At 35.7% G+C, this 24,100-nt stretch overlaps 1 protein-coding gene across 3 annotated transcripts in view; it reads left to right on the forward strand.

The window, feature by feature from the left end:
* PIK3R4 (phosphoinositide-3-kinase regulatory subunit 4) overlaps positions 1–24,100 on the forward strand; it is a 74,175-nt gene that overhangs the window by 38,855 nt on the left and 11,220 nt on the right. For all 3 annotated transcript variants that reach the window (XM_011235410.3, XM_019808464.2, XM_019808465.2), the window contains 5 exons: positions 5,415–5,616; positions 7,351–7,538; positions 8,516–8,726; positions 11,080–11,245; positions 23,761–23,925. In XM_011235410.3, coding sequence (XP_011233712.1) covers positions 5,415–5,616; positions 7,351–7,538; positions 8,516–8,726; positions 11,080–11,245; positions 23,761–23,925 — 932 coding nt within the window. The remainder of the gene's footprint in view (positions 1–5,414; positions 5,617–7,350; positions 7,539–8,515; positions 8,727–11,079; positions 11,246–23,760; positions 23,926–24,100) is intronic.

A 24,100-nucleotide genomic window follows, 5' to 3' on the forward strand; every position in this document is an offset into this window, starting at 1 on the left:
AAGCAGGCTCATAGCAGAGGAGCCTGATGTGGGGCTCGATCCCAGAACACCGGGATCACGCCCTGAGCTGAAGGCAGACGCTTAACGACTGTGCTACGGAGGCGCCCCTTGTCTTTTCTTTTATTAATGTAGTGTATGATGTTGATTGATTTGCGGATGTTCAACCAACCTTGCAGCACAGGAATATATCCCACTTGGTTGTGGTGATTAATCCTTTTAAATATATGTTGGATCCTATTGACTAGTATTTTGGTGAGAATTTTGTATCCATGTTAATCAGGGATATTGTTCTGTAATTCTCCTTTCTGGTGGGGTCTTTGTCTGGGTTTGGGATCAAGGTAATGCTGACCTCATAAAAAGAGTTCAAAAGTTTTCCTTCCATTTCTATTTTTTGGAACAGTTTCGGAAGAATAGGTATTAATTCTTCTTTAAATGGTTGGTAGAATTCCCCTAGGAAGCCATCTGACCCTGGGCTCTTGTTTTTGGGAGATTCTTGAAGACTGCTTCAGTTTCCTTGCTGGTTATGGGTCTGTTCAGGTTTTCTGTTTCTTCCTGGTTCAGTTTTGGTAGTTATATGCCTCTAGGAATGCATTCATTTCTTCCAGATTGTCTAATTTGTTGGCATACAGTTGCTCATAATACATTTGTATAGTTTGTATTTCTTCGGTATTGGTTGTGATCTCTCCTCTTTCATTTATGATTTTATTTATTTTGGTCCTTTCTCTTCTTTTTGATAAGTCTGGCCAGGGGTTTACAATCTTACTAATTCTTTCCAAGAACCAGCTCCTAGTTTTGTTGATCTGTTCTACTGGTCTTTTGGTTTCTATTTTTATTAATTTCTGCTGTAATGTTTATTATTCCTTTTCTCCTGCTGGGTTTAGGCTTTATTTGCTGTTCTTTCTCCAGTTCCTTTGGGTGTAGAGTTAGGTTGTGTATTTGAGACCTTTTTTTGTTTCTTGAGAAAGGCCTGCAGTGCTATATACTTCCCTCTTAGGACTGCCTTTGCTGCATCCCAAAGATTTTGAACAGTTGTGTTTTTATTTTCATTTGTTTCCATGAATTTTTTTAATTCTTTAATATCCTGGTTGACCCATTCATTCTTTAGTAGGATGCTCCTTAGCCTTCATGTATTTGAGTTCTTTCCAATTTTCCTCTTGTGATTGAGTTCAAGTTCCAAAGCATTGTGGTCCAAAAATATGCAGGGAATGATCCCAGTCTTTTGGTACCGGTTGAGACCTGATTTGTGACCCAGGATGTGATCTCTTCTGGAGAATGTTCTCTGTGCACTAGAGGAGAATGTGTATTCTGTTGCTTTGGGATAGAATGTTCTCAATATATCTGTGAAGTCCATCTGGTCCAGTGTGTCATTTAAAGCCCTTATTTCCTTGTTGATCTTTTGCTTAGATGATCTGTCCATTGCAGTGAGGGTGGTGTTAAAGTCCCCTACTATTATTGTATTATTGTTGATGTGTTTCTTTGATTTTGTTATTAATTGGCTTATATNGATGTGATCTCTTCTGGAGAATGTTCTCTGTGCACTAGAGGAGAATGTGTATTCTGTTGCTTTGGGATAGAATGTTCTCAATATATCTGTGAAGTCCATCTGGTCCAGTGTGTCATTTAAAGCCCTTATTTCCTTGTTGATCTTTTGCTTAGATGATCTGTCCATTGCAGTGAGGGTGGTGTTAAAGCCCTACTATTATTGTATTATTGTTGATGTGTTTCTTTGATTTTGTTATTAATTGGCTTATATAATTGGCTGCTCCCATGTTAAGGGCATAAGTATTTACAATTGTTAGATCTTCTTGTTGGGTAGACCCTTTAAGTGTGATATAGTGTCCTTCCTCATCTCTTATTACAATCTTTGGTTTAAAATCTAATTTGTCTGATATAAGGATTTCCACCCCAGCTTTCTTTTGATGTCCATTAGCATGATAAATGGTTTTCCACCCCCTCACTTTCAATCTGGTGGTGTCTTTGGGTCTAAAATGAGTCTCTTGCAGACAGCATATTGATGGGTCTTGCTTTTTTCTTTTCTTTTTTTTTTTTTTTAAAGATTTTAGTTATCTATTTGACAGAGAGAGAGGCAGCGAGAGAGGGAACACAAGCTAGGGGAGTGGAAGAAGGAGAGAAACAGGCTTCCTGGTGAGCAGGGAGCCCGGTGCGGGGCTGAATCCCAGAATGCTGGGATTATGACCTGAGTTGAAGGCAGACGCTTAACGACTGAGTCACGCAGGTGCCCCTGCTTTTTTATCTAATCTGATACCCTGTGTCTTTTGATTGGGGCGTTTAGCCCATTTACATTCAGACCTTTTGGTCCAGTTTTAAATGGAATTTTTTTTAAATTTCTTTTTCTCCTGCTCTGTTATTAGTGTATAGAAATGCAACAGATTCCTGTGTATTAATTTTGTGTCCTATAATTTACTGAGCTCATTTATCAATACTGATAGTGTCTTGGTGGAGTCTGTAGGGCTTTCTCTGTATAGTATTTTATCTGCAGATAGTGACAGTTTTACTTATTCCTTACCAATTTGGATGCCTTTTATTTCTTTTTCATGTCCAATTACTGTAGCTCAGACCTCCATTATTATATTGAATAAAAGTGGTATGAGTGGGCATCCTTGTCTGGTACCTGATCTTAGTGGAAAAGCTCTCAGTATTTCACTATTGAGTGTGATATTAGCTGTGGGTTTTTCATATCAGGCCTTTATTATCTTGAGGTATGTTCCTGCTAAAACATTTTGTTGATAGTTTTTATCATGAATGGATGTTATATTTTATCAAATGCCTTTTCTGCATCTATTGAGACGATCATATATTTTTTATCCTTCATTTTGTTAATGTATTACATTGATTTGTGAATATTAAACCACCATTGCATCCTCCGGAATAAATCCCACTTGTTCATGGTGAATGATTTTTTTAAATGTATTGTTGAATTCAGTTTGCTAATATTTTGTTGAGGATTTTTATACATATGTTCATCAGAAATTTTTGTCTGTAGTTCTCTTTTTTTTGTGGTGTCTTTGTCTGGTGTTGGTATCATCCCCATAGAATGAATTTGGAAGTTTACTTTCCTCTTCTATTTTTTGGAATAGTTTGAGAAGAATAGGTATTAACTCTTCTTTAAATGTTTGGTAGAATTTACCTGTGAAGCCATCTGGTCCTGGGGTTTTGTTTGTTGTGTTTTGATTACTGATTCAATTTTATTTCTAGTAGTTGGTCTGTTCCAATTTTCTATTTTTAATGTGTTAAATAGACTTTTATAAAAATACTTTAATAAATGTAAACATAGATAAGTAATATAGAATAATGTAAATGTTCTATAAAATTTTTTTATAGTCTGAATTTTGTTTGCTGATACTGTATTTTTGTATTTAGGTTCATAAATGATTTGTTCTTCGATTTTCCTTTTTCGTAATGTTCTTTAGGTATATATACCAAATACTAAAGGAAAAATCCTGACTTATAATCTTGTCTTGAAATTACTCCTAATGCTAAACAGTTCACCTAAATCCTTCCTTTTTAAGGACGATTGCTCCTAGTAATGTCAGTTTGCAATTTCTGATTTAGGTATGTGTCAGATGGGAGTCTGGAAACTCTAATATGATTGTATTACTGTTAAAAAAGAACCCCCCCCCCGGTGCACTTATAACATTTTTTTATTGAGATAATTCGCATGCAAAATAATTCACATTTTCGGGGCGCCTGGGTGGCACAGCGGTTAAGCGTCTGCCTTCGGCTCAGGGCGTGATCCCGGCGTTATGGGATCGAGCCCCACATCAGGCTCCTCTGCTATGAGCCTGCTTCTTCCTCTCCCACTCCCCCTGCTTGTGTTCCCTCTCTCACTGGCTGTCTCTATCTCTGTTGAATAAATAAATAAAAAATCTTTAAAAAAAAAATAATTCACATTTTCATCATCTTGGAAAGAAGCCCCATGCCCATTAGCAATTATTCCCCATTCACTTCTCCCTCCAGCCCCTGGCAACCACTAAATTTACTTTCCGTTTCTAGGAATTTGCCTATTTTGGATATTTCCTATAAATGGAACTATACAATATGTGGCATTTTTTGTGGGTTTCTTTTACTTAGCAAAATATTTTCAAGGTTGCTGCATGTTATGGCATATATTAATACTTCAGTCCTTTTTATGTTTCTTATGATGACTCTCCTTGTGTGGACTAAAATGGAGACCTCTCTTTTATGAACTAAAATGTTGTCTAACAAAAAGAATAGAATTCTTACTACAGCTCTAAAGTTGTCTACATTAAGCAAATTTTAGGAGGAAAAGTAAAATGATGAATTTCAGGCCAGTATTAGAAAAAATTCAGTCAAGGATCTCTCTATGATTATTGTACTTTAATACAATTTTATTTTATTGTTTCTTAGCTTTCTAACTTTCTAAGGTTTGTGTCCTGTTGTAACTGTGGGTTGTGAATATTCTTTTAAATTCCAGTAGGATCTGGATTAAGCCCTCAGGAATTGCTATTTTATTAATTTTTTTCCATTAGTGTAATAAAATCATTCTAGAGGATTCTGTGGATGGTTTGTAAGTTAAGGAAAAATGCAAAACTATTCCACTTACCAGAATATTTGTTTCACGTTGAATTATTTAAATAAATTATTTAACATTTATTGGCTGTCAATTTCAAGTGTTCTTGAGTGTCTTAGGCATATTAATTTACTAAAATTTCAAAATAGCCTTGTAAGATGGGTGCTAATAATTATCCTCATTTTCTAGATAAATCAGTAGAGGTTTAGAGAAATTGGGTAACTTGCCCAAGGTTACACATATGGTAAGTAATAGAGAGCTTGACTGTACTTAGGTGGTCTGACTTTAATTATACTGTTATCATATGGTGTGTTGCTTGCATTTGCAGTTTAGCCAGCATTTATCAGTTTCTGAAGTGTGTAGAATGTTTTATATATCCTAGAGTGTCTTCACAAAGTGTCTCATTTAATATTCTCAACACATCTAGGAGCAAGGTCGAAGTAAGTATACTTTCTATTACTATTTAATATTGTATTTCCAGAATTTTTGTTTAGATAGTAAATGTTTGTTTATTCAAAGTTACGTATTAAAGATATACTAGATACCTGGCACTGTATTAAGTTCTTCAGAGATTTCAAAGATGAATTATACTGAATGCTCCCATTTAGAAAGAAAGTTAAGATATAAATTATGATACAAAATAGAAAGTGCCACAATACAGGGTGTTCTGGGAGATCAGAATAGTGAGATGTTGTTCTGTATCGATACTTTTATTTTTCTCTTACCTTTTTGCTTGCTTTATTTTAGCATTGTAACTCTTAAAATTTTACAGTGGTGGTTTGACCATTCAGTTGTTAGTCATTCCAAGGCCCGTTACTGCTTTTGAAAATAACGTAGAACATATGGTTTTATTTGGTTTTAGGGAATGACAGAGGAAGAGGAAGACAAACTCTTGGCACTGAAAGACTTCATGATGAAATCTAACAAAGCAAAGGCCAATATAGTAGACCAGAGCCATCTCCATGATAGTAGTCAGAAAGGTGTAATTGACTTAGCAGCATTAGGCATAACTGGGAGACAAGTTGATCTTGTTAAAACCAAACAGGAACCTGATGACAAGCGAGGTTAGTATGTTTAGTGTGTGTGTGTGTGTTTAGCTTGTTGTTGTTATTTACTTAATATGGCTAGTTGTAGCTAATTAGTAGTAAAATAAAAAGTCACTTTTCTCAAATATAGAACATTCAAGTACTGTGGGTGACTCCATTATGTAGCAGGAAAATTTGGGGGAGGAAAAGTGGAGAATTGAGTTAACAGTTAAAAGGTTATGTAACCTCTCAAAATCATGGCTCTCTGTGTCAGAATCAGGATTCAAACCAAGGCTTGGCTCCAGAACTCTGCTCTTATAATGAAATCGTGTTGCCTTTATGGAGATGTGTATTGAAGATGAAATCCTATTTTTTAATCCTTTAAACACCAACCCAAGGTCAATAGACCATGTTAAAATGAGATAGTTACCTAGCTTGTTTTAGTAGGTAATGCCCAGTGAAATACAAAAGAGTAGACACCAGAGAAGACTTAATCATTTGAAGTCTCAAGATTTAGAACTGTCAGCTATTGTGACAAGGATGTTGATTGACATTGACTATATGAGGTTTTTAAGATCTTGTGTGTTCTTCCTTTAACTCTTTCTGAGATGTACTTACTTCCAAGTACATGCCTTTAAAAACCACTCTATTCTAGTATCAGATTTTAAGGGCAGCTGAATCATATTGAAATAAACCTCTAACTGCCAAACTTGGGATAAAGTATTTGGAACTCAATTATCTGTGGTTTACATTGATGGTAAGTAAAGCACTGGTACAAATTATGAGAAAAACACAAATACCCCAAAAGAAAAATATTGAAGGATTTGAACTTACGACTGATGGAAGAACAGAAATCCATGTTTGAAAAGGTAAATAAATGCAAAACAGTAAGATGCCATTTTCTGCCATGTGAGTAGCAAAGACTGATGATACCTATTATTAGGCCTTTTCATACACTGTTGATAGAATATAAATTGAACATACTCTTTTTAGAAAGCAGTGTCCTTATTCTTTGAGTCACCATTTTCAATTCTGGAAATTTCTCCCAAGAAATATGGATAAACATATGAAGAAATATGTATAAGTATGTTCTCAGTTTAAAAAAAAGAAATAATTGAAGTGTACATTAATAGGGGTATAGTTAAATAAACATTCAATGTATTTAATTAAAGAGAAAAACAGGTTGTGAAACACTTTGTACTATTTTATTTTTGCAAAATGGTATGGTGTATCATTAAACTATGTAGTCTATAAGGTTTACATATGGAGGCAATTCCTGTTATGTTTTGGTAATGCTAGAACTTTGTGTTATTTAACGTACTTTTTGTAATTGGCAAAACATTTTTTAAAAAGGGTTTCTCTTTATAGTCAGAAGGTAAGTGTATAGCAATTGATTTTTACATTTTGTTTCCTAAGTAACTGATATGAGAAATAGGTCATATTTAACAGTGTGGTCAGTGACATTTGAAAAAGTTGTTTCTATTGTTGGTTCTTGAGATAAAGTGGGTATTTGAAATTGAGCTAGCCTTGGGAAACTAGGAAGCAGTTAGCTCAAATTATTAATACCATTGAAAGTGTATCTGTCCCAGAGATAGAATGAGAGTTAATGAGTTGATGTGTAAATATAAATGAAATACAAATCAGAGAACATAAAGAACAAATAGGATGTGAAGTCCATTGCTGTCTGTCCCTCCCCCACCAAAAAAACAAATAAAAGCGCTTACTGGTTTAGAGGTTTCCCTTAGACTGACTATTCTGAATCTGTATTTGTAGCTAGAAAACACGTAAAACAAGACTCAAATGTAAATGAAGAATGGAAAAGTATGTTTGGGTCACTGGAACCACCGAACATCCCACAGGCCCTACCTAAAGGGAGTGACCAGGAGGTGATTCAGACCGGGAAACCGCCTCGTTCTGAGTCCTCTGCTGGCATTTGTGTCCCTTTATCAACTTCTCCACAGGTACTATCACCTACTCAATAATCCTCCTTTTGTCTTTCATTCCCATTCTACTGTTTTGGTTGTTTAAAGGCTGTGTACTGTACTGGAAAAATCAATGTAGTGAGTTGTCCTTTAGGGAGGACATGTTTCTTTTTTTTCTTCAAGTTATTTAAATTCTACTTAGTTGACATATAGTGTAATATTGGTTTCAGGACTAGAATTTAGTGATTCATCACTTGCATATAACCCCCAGTGCTCAACACAAATGCCCATCACCCATTTAGCCCATCCCGTCCACCTCCCCTCCAGCAACCCTCAGTTTGTTCTGTATCGTTAAGGACATGTTTCTTTCTAAAAACAGGTTTATCTTTAATTTTATGGACAAGGGGAGGTCTAATTATTGAAAGCATCAAAAAAGGTCTTGTGTTAGAGTACTCACCAATAAAGTGATCTAAAATTGTGGGTTGAAGACATCATTATGAACTGTGATTATAATTAGGTTGCAGTGAACCTTTTAAATCTGCTTTTATTCTTCCTCTAATATAACATATCTGTAAAAATAGCAAAAATAATCCTGGAAGAGAAGTCCCTAGTTTGCCATGTGTGAGAAATGTTACGATGATTTTTATATATTTGAAATAAATTTACAATTTAAGATAACTCTTCCCTAAGCTAGTCATATTTTAAATGAAAAATATTAACTGAACCAACTGATAAATTTCTATTTCTTATTACTTAATGAGGATTTTTGTTTAATGTTATTGCTGTACTGATAGTTTTTTTTTAATGTATAGGTTTAGAAATGTAATATTTATGGTTAATCTTTATTTTAGTTAGGTTTTCACTGAAAAAATGTCATTGTATTTAAATGGACTTAAAAATTGGTACATTATTAAGGAAAAAAAGCAGATATAATGAATAGAGAGAAAGAACATGGGTATACAGTTTTATCATTGAGTATATTTTATGACGTAAATAGTTATAATTCTGTTTTGCAGCTTCCAGAAGTGACAAATGTCCAAAATAGAAAACCAACAATACAGGTTTTAAGTAGTACAATTTTACCATCTACCTACCAGATTCGGATCACAACTTGTAAAACAGAACTTCAGCAGCTCATCCAGCAGAAGCGGGAGCAGTGTAACGCTGAGAGGATAGCTAAACAGATGATGGAAAATGCCGAATGGGAGAGTAAACCACCACCACCTGGTAAAAGTGCCACTGCTAGGTAGTTGTATTTTAGCCTGGGTGCCGAAGCCCACGGTCTAATGCAGGATAATTAAGGAAGTAAGAACGAAACTGTCACTTGGAAGCCCAGAGGAAGGTTTCATTAAGTGAGGGATTTTAAGTCATTATGTGTGGAGTTTGGATCTTCTTAGCTGTGTGGGCAACTTACAGTGTCTTGTTTAAGCTACTTAGTGTTTCAGCCTGTCTGGTCCATTTTCTCTATTTATAGTGCTAGGTTTTACCTGCCTGCTTAGTGTCATGCCACTTTTTCATAGAATGTCAGTCTTCTTGGAGTAAGCTCCAGCTTTTAATTTGAAGGGTTTATGTCTATTTATTTTCTTTAGCATTTGTAAAGTAATGGGTATTTTTATTTATTTTTTTATTTTTTTAAAGATTTTATTTATTTATTTGAGAGAGAGAGAACAAGCAGGGAGAAGAACAAAAGGAGAGGGAAAAGCAGGCTCCCTGCTGAGCAAGGAGCTGATGCAGGACTCTATCCCAGGACCCTGGAATCATGACCTGAGCTGAAGGCAGACACTTAATTGACTGAGCCACCCGGGCAACCCAGTAATGGGTACTTTTAAAAAGAAAAAAATCATCATCTATAACTCCACCACTCAGTGATTAACATTTTGTGGAAACACTGCTATATTTGAGAAGATTTAAAAGTAACTTAGAGCTATTTCAGATGAAAATGTGGCTCAGCTATGTTAATAGACTTGCCCAGTATAAATGTGGTGGCGCTGGTTTTTGATATTAGATTTGCAGATTTTAAAAACACTTTTAATGAGTTTCTATATATAGATTTTAATAATAAAAATTTAACTTGAAAACTCTGAAAAGAAATTCGTAGTTTGCTTATGTGTAGAGATTTAAAATCACATGAATTCCTGTGTGCTTCTGTCGTGTACTCCAGGGGAAAAAGCTGGTGGAGATAAATGACTTAAAGATTTAAAAAGTATTATTAAGTGGTAGATAGCATCTCAGGTCAAATAATATCCTGGAATAGAATCTATTTTTATAAGTAGCATTTTATACTTAAGTGGAGCTATACTTTTTATTCCTTAATCACAAACAAGGTTTCAAGTTTTGAGGTTCAAGAAATGTGCAATGACTGTTGGACGTTTGATTTTCTCTAGAGGGAAATGTCTAATGTAGCCAGGTAGATTATCTAGACTTCATGGCAAAATGTTTTTGATCACCTTCAAATTTAGCATATCCTCCTTAAAAGTCACATTCAGCTGTTCTTCCCACACATGTAAGCTAGAGATCCAAGGGAAACATATTTTTTCATTTAGATTTTGCCAGGTTTGGCAATAATCTTGGTTTCATTTTTGTTTTCTGGTAAAAAGAAATAATTTTATCCTAAAATGACGTTGTTATCGCTTAATTAGATACTCTGCTGAATCCCAATACAGAACCATCTTTAGCATAGCTTTCTGTTTTGTTTTATTTTAAAATTGATTAATATTAAATTTTAAATGTTTCACCTAATATAAAAATTGACTCATCATACATTGAGGACAGTTATGTGCAGGGACCTATGCTAGGTACTGTGAATGATTCAGAATGGATAAGACATGGTCTCTGGCCTCAGCAAATCTATAATTTATTAGAGGAAATTAATCATACACAAAAAGAATACACATAATAAAACAAGTGTTTAGATGTCATAAAGTACTAGAAAATCCATGGGCATTCTGAGGCTATAATTCATAATACTGTTTAATTAACATGTTGATACCATACAATAAATAACTGCAGGTGATGAGGAAATCAACATTTAGGTGTTTACTGTGGACCTGGGACAATATTAGACACTATACATCTCGTTTATCCATATCCACCCTTTGGGTTAAGTAATATTTCCCTCATTTTACTTTTGAGGAAATTGTAGCTCAGATAGTTTAAATAAGTACCCTAAGGTCACACATTATATTATGGTGGATCTGGGTCTTTGAGATTTGAGAACCAGGTTGCCTCTCTAGCACCCAGCTTCTCTAGGTTTAGGATAGCCATTATCCCTGACTGTTGAGTAAGAAGTCAGGGTTTTTCTAGGTGGTAAGTGACTGTTGTGCACTAGACAGTAGAGGAGGGCCCCGTGTGCAGTCTTTCTAAGGCTCTTTGATCAACATTTAATTGCTATCTTGGATGTCTTAATAAATAATAGTAACTGTCATGGTCTAATAGACCACTCTGTATTGTCTAGCTATTGGTACCCTTTGTTTAGTTCTTACGATTGTTCTCATGCTCGTCGTTGGTGACTGTAGCTGGAGGTGAGGAATATTGTATTTGTACACTATAGTTTAAGACCTACTCCTTTGCTTTTCCTTAGGGTGGCGTCCTAAAGGGCTACTAGTTGCACATCTTCATGAACACAAATCTGCTGTGAATCGAATTAGAGTCTCTGATGAGCATTCACTTTTTGCAACATGTTCAAATGATGGCACAGTGAAAATCTGGAACAGTCAAAAGATGGAAGGGAAGACCACCACTACCAGGTAATAATGCTTGGGAGCAGAATCCATTTATTCAATCAACAAATGTTTGTTGACTGCTTACTCTGACAGGTGCTGTTTTAGGAACCAGGGATATAGCAGTGGTAAGTGGAAGAAATACCTGTTTTGTGGAGCTTTTCTCGTGCTTTTCTTATTCTCAGTTCAGTGACTACAGTTAACCACAAAATCATCAATCAAATATCTTTGATAACTAAAATAAGTTAAAAGTTTACTTTTAGCAATGTGATACAGTTTTGTGCTGTTTACTTTTTAAAAGAGATCTGTGTTTTTACTCTGTGCTTAATTATTTTCATGTTCATTTTTTCTTGGCATTTGCATTGGTCAAAACATAAATCAAAACCAGTAACAGAGTCCTGGCTTCATTTAGTAATTTTTTGTCAACATTTGATTATGAAATTTCAAGCCTATAAGTAAAGTTGAAAGAGTTTCACAGTGAACATTCATACACTTGCCACACAGATTCTGTAATTTTACTATATTTGCCATGTCATGTAATTATATTATCCATCCTCCTGTCAGTTCATCTTTTTAAATTGTATTTCAAAATAAGTTGCAGACATTAGTACACTTCCCGTAAACACTTCAGCTTATTTATCATTAAGTAGAGATCAGTATGTGTTTATAATTTTTTTTTGTTTGGGATGAAATTCATATGCTATACATATGAAATACACAGATCTTTTTTTTTTTTTTTTAAAGATTTTATTTATTTATTTGACAGAGATAGAGACAGCCAGTGAGAGAGGGGAACACAAGCAGGGGGAGTGGGAGAGGAAGAAGCAGGCTCATAGTGGAGGAGCCTGATGTGGGGCTCGATCCCATAACGCCGGGATCACGCCCTGAGCCGAAGGCAGACGCTTAAAACGCTGTGCCACCCAGGCGCCCCTGAAATACACAGATCTTAAGTGAACTGTTCTGCGAGTTCCAAGAAATAACATACACTTGGCAACTTAAGCCAGTCTCAAGGTATAGAATGTAGCCATCACGCCAGAAGAATGTCCCCTAATGTCCCTTCACAAAGAACTCCTGCCTACAGCCATTCTTTTGATTTTTTCCCACCATTGTTAGCATTTTCATTAGTATTTTAAACACCTCTTCTGATAATCAAAACTCTGATAATTATTTTTCAAATGGCTCTTTGTTATTATCATCATCAGTTGAATTCATTGTCCCTTTTATTAGGAGGGGAAGTTCAGTTGACATGTGTAAACCTCTCAAGAAACAACTTGGATTCATTGATTAACTTTACAAAAGCTTCGTTAATTCCCAAATAATTTTTATTACTGAGCCATGCCTTCTGTATTGCAGTGTCATATTTTAGGGAGTGGTATCCCAGTGTCACATTTCAGACAGTGGTATCCCAGAAAATGTGGCAGTTCAGCTGACTGTATAGTCTTTAGGAAGTTTGTAGGATAATTAGGAGATTGGATTTCCTCTGGATGCAGCTGCTCTTGCTTTTCTGTAACACCTGCTGTCTTGTTTGTGGAGTGCAGTAGGCCTTGGCTTGGGGGTGCTTTATTCCACAGTGGGGACGTGGGAAAGGGAACAGAATGTGTTACCCTTATCATATGCCTTCATGAACTGGATTAGGGGAGAAGCAGGCCATTTTTATTGCCAGATCCAAGTGGGGAACAGCTGGTGGCTGGAAAAGAGCAACAAAACTTTTTTTCTTAGGAAAAAGTATTTTCTCAGGAAATGTTACTAGTACATTCTCTCTACTGAGGTTTTTCCCCTATGCGTTATGTTGGCTGACCACCCAGTTCCCAGTGCTGACTTTCTCATTGAATATTATTGTGATTTAGGCCACCCAGCTCTTGGCCCTGCCATTTTCTTCTTTCTTGAGTTAAATTTTTGCTTTGTCCCTTGGGCACTAGTTTGTGAAAAATTGCTCTTTTTCTAAGCTTGTACATAAATTTTAAAAAAACTTAATCCTTTATAGTATTCTAAATTATATTTTCCATATATGCTTCTTGTGTTATCCTATTTTTGGCTCATTTAGCTTCTCAATTTTAGGGGAGGTTGATGAATTTGGTACTTCTTGAATGTGATGATAAAACATCTCTGGAGTTTTGTCTGGATGAAGAGATGACACAGTATGAGAGGTGTGCAAAAAAGTTACAGTGTTACATATTTTAGAGTTGCTGATAGTGTTGGAGGTTGAAGTTTTTGAGTGGTGTGGCTACTCTGAAGAAAAGGGAGCATAAAGGCCTATAAAAGGCCTGAGTATGCCTGAGGCCTTAATCTTTGCCAATTGAATTTCAGGGACAGGAAGAGTGGTGGTCAGGAAAGGAGAAAGAAGAAGCCATTTCGGTTACATCAAACTGCACAGAAGAAAGAGTTTTAAGAAAGGAACTTAGAGGCAGCTCTCAAATGTAGTATAAAAGCCAACTGGCATGAAAACCTAGTAAGGCCATTGGGCATTCTCATACAGTGCCCTTTGGTGGAATGCAAGTGATACATCCATCATCTTTGGAGGGCTTTTTGACAATATATATTACAAGCATTTATGATGTCCATATCTAAAGAAATGACTAAGAATGAATGCAGAGATTTAGTTTTAAGGGCTCTTCAGATTGGCTTCCTTTATAATAGTAAAAAATTAGAAACTAGAGGTTTAACAGTAGAGGTAAAATTAGATAAGTGCTGGTGCAAATACAAAAGTGATGTTGCGGGAATAAGTTTTTTGATATAAAATATGTTGATATGTCGTGTAAGAAAGTAGGTTTAAGAACTCATGTAGGGTTTCTGTTTTTGGAATGATCAAGTAAGGATTTCTAAAAATCTCTTTAATAAAATAGAACACTGGTAGATACTGTCAATATCAACTTTTTCAGAACTCTAGAAATTAACTAACTCCTGCATTAGTCTGAAGAGCATTCTTTAAGAAATCAGCTTTCAGGACAGTGAGCCATGTGTTCCCTAATTTTATCCCCCTTTACCAAGCAGTGCAGTAGCTTTGAAAACTAATAGCCCCCAAGTCTTTTATCACACTGTTCAGTGGCTTTGAAACTCACAGTCCCACAACTGTGGTAGCCCTGAAAACCAACAGCTTAGTAGTGACTGGAGGGGTCATAATGGCCAAAAGCCCCATTTCTAGGGAATTGTCACTATTTGACCTTTCTGCTACCTTGCTGAAAGCTCCATTCTCAGGATCTATATTTGATCTGACTCATCCTGTTCTTTGAGAAAAACTCTGCCCACAGGACATTTGTTGAAATTATCAATGCTGTTTGTTAACATTGCAGCCTGAGGTGGCATTACCAGTTGTAGCTAACAAGAGACTAACAAAAAACTTATAAGGAAGAACTAGGGAATGATACATCTGTAGGGGCCTTTGAAAAGTTCAGACATATCCATGGGTATCTATAAGGCCACATGCATGTATAGTATGCATGCCCAAGAAAGAACTGAGAAGACCCCAAGTTCTTGCCTCTGGCTGACCTTGAGACTCTTTGCAAGCAGGAAATGAAAGATGAGGCAGAGTTGTAAACTGCTTTCTTGAAGGTGTCTTGCAAACACAGAGAACCTCAGCAAAGGCTAGAATGCTTTTCATTTCAAGGCATGTAAGGAAAGGAAATGTCTGTGTAGTCATTAGCCGACCACTGAGTTAACTGAACAAAGACTTTAGTGGCTAGACATGAGAAAGAATATGGACTTTAGAGAATTAATCCAAGAGGAGTCACTAAATAAACAGCAATAGCTTTGGAATATTATTTCCAAAATTGGCATATTAGAATATCTAGTTTTGAACAAAAAATTGCAGGTCAGGAAAAGAAACAGGGAAGTATGGTTTATATACAGGAAAAAAAAGCAGTCAATGGAAGCTATTCCTCCGTAATCCCAGATATTGGACTTACTAGACAAAGATTTTAAATTAGCTATTAAAAATATTTTCAAAGAATTGAAGAAACCATGTTTAAAGAATTAAAAGTAAATTAAGAAAATGTCTCCAAATATCCATATCAATAAAGAGAAGTGATCGATAGAAATTCTGGAGTTGAAAAGTGAAATAACTGAAATAATGAAATAAGTGAAATAAATGAAAAATTCACAAGAAAGGCTGAACGGATTTCAGCTGGCAAGAGAAAAAATCAGCTGAGGGTTGATCAGTTGACATTATTCAGTCAGAGGTATAAAAACTAAAAAAGAGTAAAGAAAAATGAACAGAGCTTCATAGGTGTGCAGAACACCATCACATGTGCTAAGATACACATAGTAGGAGTCCCGGAAGGTGAGGAGAGAGAAAAAGGAGGAGAAAGAGTATATGAAGAATCACTGGCTAAGAACTCCCCAGATTTGGTGGAAAACTTTAATCTGCATGTTTAAGCAGCTCAGTGAACTCCAAGTAGGATGAAAATCAAAGAGAGCCATACTTGACACAAGATGAGCAAACTGTTGAAAGACAGAATCTTGAAAGCAGTGAGAGAAAAGGGACTTATTGCATACAGGGGATCCTTAATAAGATTAATAGCTGACATTTCATCAAAATGATGGAGACTGGAAGTCAGTGAGATGACATATTCGAAGTGTTGAAAAGACTGTCAACTGAAAATGCTATATGCAGCAGAATTGTCCTCCAAAAACAAAGGAGAGGTCATTAAAAACAGGGAATTTATTACTAGGAGATTTTCCCTAAATGAAATACTTAAAGGTTTTTTGTGCTGAAAGGAAAGGACATGAGACAGTAACTTGAATCCACATGAAAAAACAAAGAACACTGATAAAGGTAAATATAAAAGACAGTACAAATTATTTTTATAACTCTTTTATAGCCTGTTGTCTTATTTAAAAGATGATCACATAAATAATTATAAAACTGTGTCTATGGGCTTGTAGTATATAAATATAGAATTTGTGTGACAATAATAGTACAGAAGAGAGAGGAAGGAACAGAGAGATTTTGAAGCAAAGTTTTTGTGTATTAATGAAATTAGTATTAATCTGATTATCTTTAGATAACAAATGTATTTCCCAGGGAAACCACTGGAAAAAACCTTTCAAAAACATGTATAAGAAACAACAAAGAAATTAAAATGGTATACTAGAAAATATATATATATATATATATATATATATATATATTTTTTTTTAAAGATTTTATTTATTTATTCGACAGAGATAGAGACAGCCAGCGAGAGAGGGCACAAGCAGGGGGAGTGGGAGAGGAAGAAGCAGGCTCATAGCTGAAGAGCCTGATGTGGGGCTAGATCCCAGATCGCAGGGATCACGCCCTGAGCTGAAGGCCGACGTTTAACCGCTGTGCCACCCAGGAGCCCCTAGAAAATATATTTTTAACACAAAAGAAGGCAGTAGTGGAGGAATACAACAGTAACAACAAAACCTGTGCAAGGCAGAAAAAACAAATAGCAAAATGTCAAACATAAGCCCTACCTTATTGGTAATCATATAAATGTAATCAGAAGGCAGTGTTGGCAGAAAGTATAAAAAAATGATGTGACTTATGTGGTGTCTACAGAGACACACACTATTTTTATTTATTCATTCATTTATTTATTTATTTATTCAGTTTTAAAATTTTTAATTCCAGTATAGTTAACATACAGTGTTATCTTAGTTTCAGGTGTACAATACAGTGATTCAGTAATTCGAAGTATATTACTCAGTGCTCATTGTGATAAATGTACTTTTAATCCCCTTTACCTATTTCATCCATTCCCCCGCCCTTGTAATCATCACTTCTCTGTAGTTAAGAGTCTGTGTTTTTGGTTTGTCCCCTTTTTTTCTTTGTTCATTTGTTTCTTAAATTGCACATATGAATGATATCATGTGGTATTTGTCTTACTCTGAGTGGCTTATTTCACTTAGCATTGTACTCTTTAGATCCATCTATATCGTTGCAAATGGCAAGAGTTCATTCTTTGAAATGAGTAATATTCCATTGTGTATATATACCACATCTCTATCCATTCATCTATCAATGGACACTTGGGCTACTTCTATGTTTTGGCTATTGCAAGTAATGCAGTAAACGTAGGGGTGTATATATCTTTTTGCATTAGTGTTTTCATATTCTGTGGGTAGAAACCTAGTAGTGCAATTCCTGGATTGTAGGGTAATCCAATTTTTAAGTTTTTGAGGAACCTCCATACTGTTCTTCACAGTGGCTGCATCAGTTTGTATTCCCATCAAAAGTGTATGAGGGTTCCTTTTTCTTCACATCTTCACCAACACTTGTTGTTTCTTGTGTTTTTGATTTTAGGCATCTGACAGGTATGAGGGGATATCTCATAGTGGTTTTGATTTGCATTTCCCTGACGATGAGTTATGTTGAACATCTTTTCATGTGTCTGTTGGCCATCTGTATGTCTTCTTTGGTAAAATGTCTATTCATGTCTTCTGCCTATTTTTTAATTGGATTATTTGTGGTTTTGGTGTTGAATTGTAGAAGTCTTTATATATTTTGGATGCTAACCCTTTAGCAGATATGTCATATGCAAATATCTTCTCCCATTCAGTAGATTGTCTTTTAGTTTTGTTGATTGTTTCCTTTGCCGTGCAGATACTTTTTATTTTGATGTAATCCCCATAGCTTATTTTTGCTTTTGTTTCCCTTGTCTCAGGAGACATAGCTTAGAAAAATGTTGCTATGGCCCATGTATAAGAGATGCACTTTAGATTCAAATGCACAAGTTGGTTGAAAGTAAAAGGATGCACCATGTAAACAGTACCAAAAAGAGAGCTGGAGCAGCTATATTAATATTGGACAAAATAAGCTTTAAGACAAAAATTGCTACTATAGATAAATAAGGACGTTTTATAATGATAGAAGAGTCAGTGCATCAGGAAAACATAACAATTTGCAAACACATGTAACTGATAACACATCCCCCAAATGAAGCAAAAACTAACAAAATTGAAGGGAAAAGTAAGGTAATTCAATAATAGTTGAGACTTGAATACTCTGCTTTCAGTATGGGTAGAACAAGTAGGCATAAGATCAACAAAGAAAATGGAAGATTTGATCAACACTACAAATGAACCAGATCTAAAGATTTTAATAGAACACTCCACCCAACAGTAGCAGAATACAAATTCTTTTCAAGTGCACATGGAACACTTTCCAGATTAAACCATATATGAGGCCATAAAATAAGCCTCAGTAAATTTAAAAGCATTGAAACATATCAACATGTATGTTCTCTAACCACAGTGGAATGAAGCTAGATATCAGTAACAGAAAGGTTTGAGAAATTGACAAATATGTGGAGATTAAGCACCACATGGCTAAATAACCAGTGGTTCAAAGGGAAATTAGAGAATATTTTGAGATGAATGAAAATGAAAACACAACATGCCAAAACTTATGGAATGCAGCTAAAGGAGTATTCAGAGAGAAATTTATAGCTGTAAACATCTATATTTAAAAAGAAGAAAGATCTTAAATCAATAACTTAGCCTTAACCTTAGGAAGCTAGTAAAAGAAGAGCAAAGTAAACCCTAAGCAACTAGAAGGAAGGAAATACTAAAAACTAAAGGGGAAATAAAGAAAAATCAACAAAAGCAAAGTATATTCTTTGGAAAGATCAAAATTGTCAAACTTTTTCTTCAGTAACCAATATAAAAAAGAGAGAGGACTCAAATTACTAAAATTAGGAATGAGAGAGGGGGCATTACTACTGACATGACAAGTAGTAATAAAAGGAATTATGACAAAAATACTGGAACAATTGTATGTCAACAAATAATCTAGATGAGATGAACAAATTCCTAGAGAGACACAAGCTGTCAAAAGACTCAAGAAGAGGGGCACCTGGGTGGCTCAGTTGGTTGAGTGTCTGCCTTAGGCTCCTGTCTCCCTGCTCAGTGGGGAGTCTCCTTCTCTCCCTCTGCCCCTCCCCCTTGCTTGTGCTCTCTCGCTCTGCTCTCGCTCTCTCTCTCTCTCTCAAACAAATAAATAAAAATCTTTAAAAGACTCAAGAAGAAATAGAAAATCTGAATAGACCTATAACAAAAAGATTTAATTAGTCATTTAAAAAAAATTCCCACAAAGAAAAGCCCAGGCCTCATGGTGAATTCTACCAAACATTTAATGAAATAACACTCATCTTTCAAAACTCTTCCCAAAAAACAGATGAGGAAACCTAATTCATTCTGCAAGGCCAATATTACCTGATGCTGTAACCAGACAGATACATCAAGAGAAAACAATACACGAATACCCGTGATTATTATAAGCATAAAAATCCTACACTACATACTAGTAAACTGAGTCCAGCATATTAAAATGATTGTAGACCATGACCAAGTTCAGTTGATGCCAAGACTGCAGACCTGTTCAACATACGAAAATCAATCAAGGAATATATCCTGTTAAAAGAACAAAGGATAAAGACCAAGTGTTCATCTCAACAGAAAGCATTTGACAAAATCTTACACCGTTTTATGATTAAAAACAATTCAACAATCTAGTAATAGATGAGAACTGATAAAGGACATCTACAAAAAACCCATAACTGTGATATCATACTTAATGGTGAAAGACTGAATAGCTTTCCCCCTGAGATGAGGAACCGGATAAGGATGTCCACTTTTGCCACTTCCTGGAGGTTTTAGGGCAATTAGATAAGGAAAAGAAGTAAAATGCCTACAGTTTAGAAAGGAAGAAGTAAAACTAAATTAGCAGACAGCATAATTTTGTTTATAGAGTATCTTAAGCAATGAAAAGAAAGACCTCTTAGAACTAACAAATGAGTTCAGCAAAGTTGCAGAATACAAGATGATGCTGTATTTGTGTATAAAATAAAACATTGCATTTCTGTGTGCTAACAGTGATCTAAAGGTGAAATTAAGAAAACAATTCCATTTACAATAGCATCAAAAAGAATAAAATACTTATGAATAAATTTATCAAAAAAGTACTGAGAACTATAGTATATTGAAGACCATAAAAACATCATTGAAAGAAATTTAGAAGATCTAAATAAGTGGAAATACATCTTACGTTCATGCTGTGTTCATTTAATGGAATACTTAACATTGTTAAGATGGCAGTCCTCCCTAAATCGATGTACCCATTCAATGCAATCCCTATGAAATTACCAGCCTTTCTGCAGAAATTGACACCCTGATTCTAAAATTCATAAACAAATGCAGATGACTTAAATAGCCAAAATACTCTTGAAAGAACAAAGATGGAGAACTCACACTTCCAGATTTGCTTTATGGCAAGAGTTTCTGAAATATACCTCAAGAGCACATGTGACAAAAGAAAAAAATAGACAAGTGAGACTTCATCAAAACTACAGACATTTATGCTTCAAAGGACACTGTCAAAAAAGTGAAAGGACAATCCCCAGAACGAGAGAAATACTTGTAAATATAAATATACAGAATATGTATATATGCTTTTTCAACTCAACAATAAAAGGACAATTAAAAAATAGTGGATTCAAATAGATGTTTCTCCACAGAGGACCAGGAAACATATAGAAAGCTGTTCTACATGATTAGTCACTAGGGAAATGCAAATAAAACTGTATTGAGATAACATTTCGCACCGACTAGAGTGGCTGCTATCAAAAAGACAATAACAAGTGCTGGCGAGGATGTGGAGAAACTGGTACCTTTATACGTTGCTGGTAGGAATGTAAAATGGTGCAGTAACTGTGGAAAATAGTTTTGGCAGTTTCTCAAATGCTAAACACAGAGTTACCTAATAATGACCCCTCGATTCCACTCGTAGGTATAACCCCAAGACAGTTGAAGACATTTGTTCACACAAAAATCTGTACACACGTGTTCACAGCAGCATTATTCAGCATAATAGCCCAAGAGTGGAAACCACAATGCCTGTAAGCTGTTGAGTGGACAAACAGAATGTGGTGTATCCTCCATACAATGGAGTTATTATTTAGCCACAAAAAAGAGTGAAATACACATGCTACAACATGGATAAACCTTGAAGACATGCTAAGTGAAAGCAGCCCAATTCAGAGATCAGCTAGCATATTGTATGATTCCATTTATATGAAATGTCTGGAATAGGCAAACCCACAGAGACAGCGAAAGTAGATTAGTACAGATCTTCCTTGATTTATGATGGGGTTATGTCATGATAAAACCATTGTAAGTTGAAAATACCTCAAGTCAAAAATGCATTCAATACACCTAACCTACCAAACACCATAGCTTAGCCAATGTGCTAAGCCTACATGAGCCTACAGTTGGGCAAAATTATTTAACACAAAGCCCATTTTATAATAAAGCGTTGAATATCTCATGTAATTTATTGAATACCAAAAGAAAAACAGAACAGTTGTAGGGGTTCATAATGGTTGTAAGTGTGTTGTTTTTTTACCCTTGCGATCACGTGGCTGCCTGGGAGCTGTGGCTCACTGCTGCTGGTGAGCTAATTGTATGGTGTGTCACTAGCAGGGAAAAGATCAAATTCGAAGTTTGAAGTACAGTTTCAACTGAATGGCTGTTGCTTTTATACTATCATGAAGTTGAAAAACTGTGAGTCAAGGACTATCTATAGTTGGCAGGAGCTGGGGGAATGGAGGATTGGGGAGTGACTGCTGACGGGTACAGGGTCTCTTTTTGGGGTGGTATAAAGATTCTTGAATTATGTAATGGTAATGGTTACAAAACTTAGTGACTACACTATCAGTCTCTTTAAAAGAGTGAATTTCATGATAGGTAAATTATATCTCAATGTTAGAGGGAGAGATAGAGCAAACAAATGCAAGAGACTGTGCAGTACTGGTATTCCTTTTTCTCCTGACTCCCATATTGGTTGGGTCCCTGTAGGCACTATGTTTAAGTGTGTCCAAAGACTTACACACAAACACTTACAGCAGCATTATTCATAATAGCTAAAAGGCAGAAACAGCAGAAATGTTCATCAGCTGATGTATGGATAAAGAAAATGTGGTATTCCACAGAAAGGAATAATACTTGGCTGTAAAAAGGAATGGATGAACCCTGAAAACACTATGTTAAGTGAAAGAAGCCAGATACAAAAGGCAACATATTATATGACTGTGTTCAAAGAAATCTCCAGAATGGGCAAATTCATAGAAAACTTAAGCAAATCTGTTTCCGGGGGCTGGCAGGAGAGGAAAATGAGTGAATGCTAATGGATGTGAGGTTTCCTTTTTGGGTTTCTTAGGAATGATGAAAATATAGAATCAGACACTGATGATTTATGCAAAATTCTGTTAACATACTGAAAGTCATGGAATTATACACTGTAAAATATTATACCTTACGGTATCATGTCCCAACAAAGCTGTGATTAAGAAAAAGTAAACTAGAGGGGCGCCTGGGTGGCGTGGCGGTTAAGCGTCTGCCTTTGGCTCAGGGCGTGATCCCAGCATTATGGGATCCAGCCCCATGTCAGGCTCCTCCGCTTTGAGCCTGCTTCTTCCTCTCCCACTCCCCCTGCTTGTGTTCCCTCTCTCGCTGGCTGTCTCTATCTCTGTCAAATAAATAAATAAAATCTTTAAACGAAAAAAAAAAAGAAAAAGTAAACTAAAGAATAATGATTAATAAAAAAATACAACATATTCCATATTTATTTAAAAAGCAAATATGAATATACTGTAATATGCATAGAAAACCCTTTGGTAGGTTATATAACAAAATGTTAATAGTGTTTCTGGGTCGTAGAATTATAAATGTTTTTACTTTTCCCTATTCTTTTCTGTAGTTTTGATAATTTTTTATAGTATGTATTAGCTTGTATAATAAAATGAAACAAATAGAAAAGATGGAGATGAATAAATTTGGTGATTAGGGGCTTGTGATCTTTCAGAAGTATGGCCCTGTAGAAGGATGAGTATGCATCTTATGAAGGAGGTACTGAAGGTATTGAAAGGGAATTGGTGATCATGGGAGGCACCCTGTGTAGTTCATCTATTCAAGAAGTTTGGCAGTGAATTTGAGAAAGGGAAGTAGCTTGAGACGTCAGTATGTGTGTGAGAATGACTGAATATTATAATAAATATTTTGCATTTATGAGTGTTTTATTATTTACTTATTATTTGAGCTCCACTGTGTTCCAAGTAGAGAAGTTAGGGCAGTCCTGCTTTGTCGATGAGTAAACTGATACACAGCAGAGTAAGTGGCTTGACCAAGGTCATATGGGTGGTCGGTGCTGGAACTAGGGTCTTTCATTCCAAAGCCAGTGCTTTTCCTGCTGCGTCAGGCTGCATCCCAGGAATTGCAGAATAGGGCAAGAATAGGGCTTAAGGTATTGCAAGAGTGAAAGGAAAGCTGGATGAGGGCAATAAGAATGGGAGCTCCAGTTGGAAAGGATGGACAGTTCTTGTGTGACAGGAGAGAAGTGTGTGGGGATGGCCATTTGAAAATATGAAAAGTTGATTTTGTGCCAATGCTTTTGAGCAGGAGTCTAGGTAAAACAGACCTCAAAGTAGTAATTTTGTTGCTCAATAGCCATGTGGATATTTATTGAATAATAGCAATAATAATGCTCTTGTGGCCCTTGCAGAAATGCGTTGTTTTCTTTTGTGCAGATCTACTCTTACGTACAACCGAATTGGAGGACATGTCAAGACGCTTACATTCTGCCAGGGGTCCCACTACTTAGCCATTGCGTCTGACAACTGTGCTGTCCAGCTTCTTGCGATTGAAGCTTCTAAGCTGCCCAAGTCTCCTAAGATTCAGCCTCTGCAAAGCAGGTATCTATCTTTTGTGTTTTTTTAACTGCATTTAGTGCACCAGGATAATTTAATCCTACCTTGCCAGTGTAGTTTGGATCAACTGAGGGGTTTGTACTTTGTTTTAGCACATGAAATAAATAATAAATAAAACTGTGTTTCAGCTCATATCTGTCAGACGCAGTTAGTTTCAGAA

This window comes from Ailuropoda melanoleuca, chromosome 6, assembly GCF_002007445.2.
Source record: "Ailuropoda melanoleuca isolate Jingjing chromosome 6, ASM200744v2, whole genome shotgun sequence".
Classification (NCBI taxonomy): domain Eukaryota; kingdom Metazoa; phylum Chordata; class Mammalia; order Carnivora; family Ursidae; genus Ailuropoda; species Ailuropoda melanoleuca.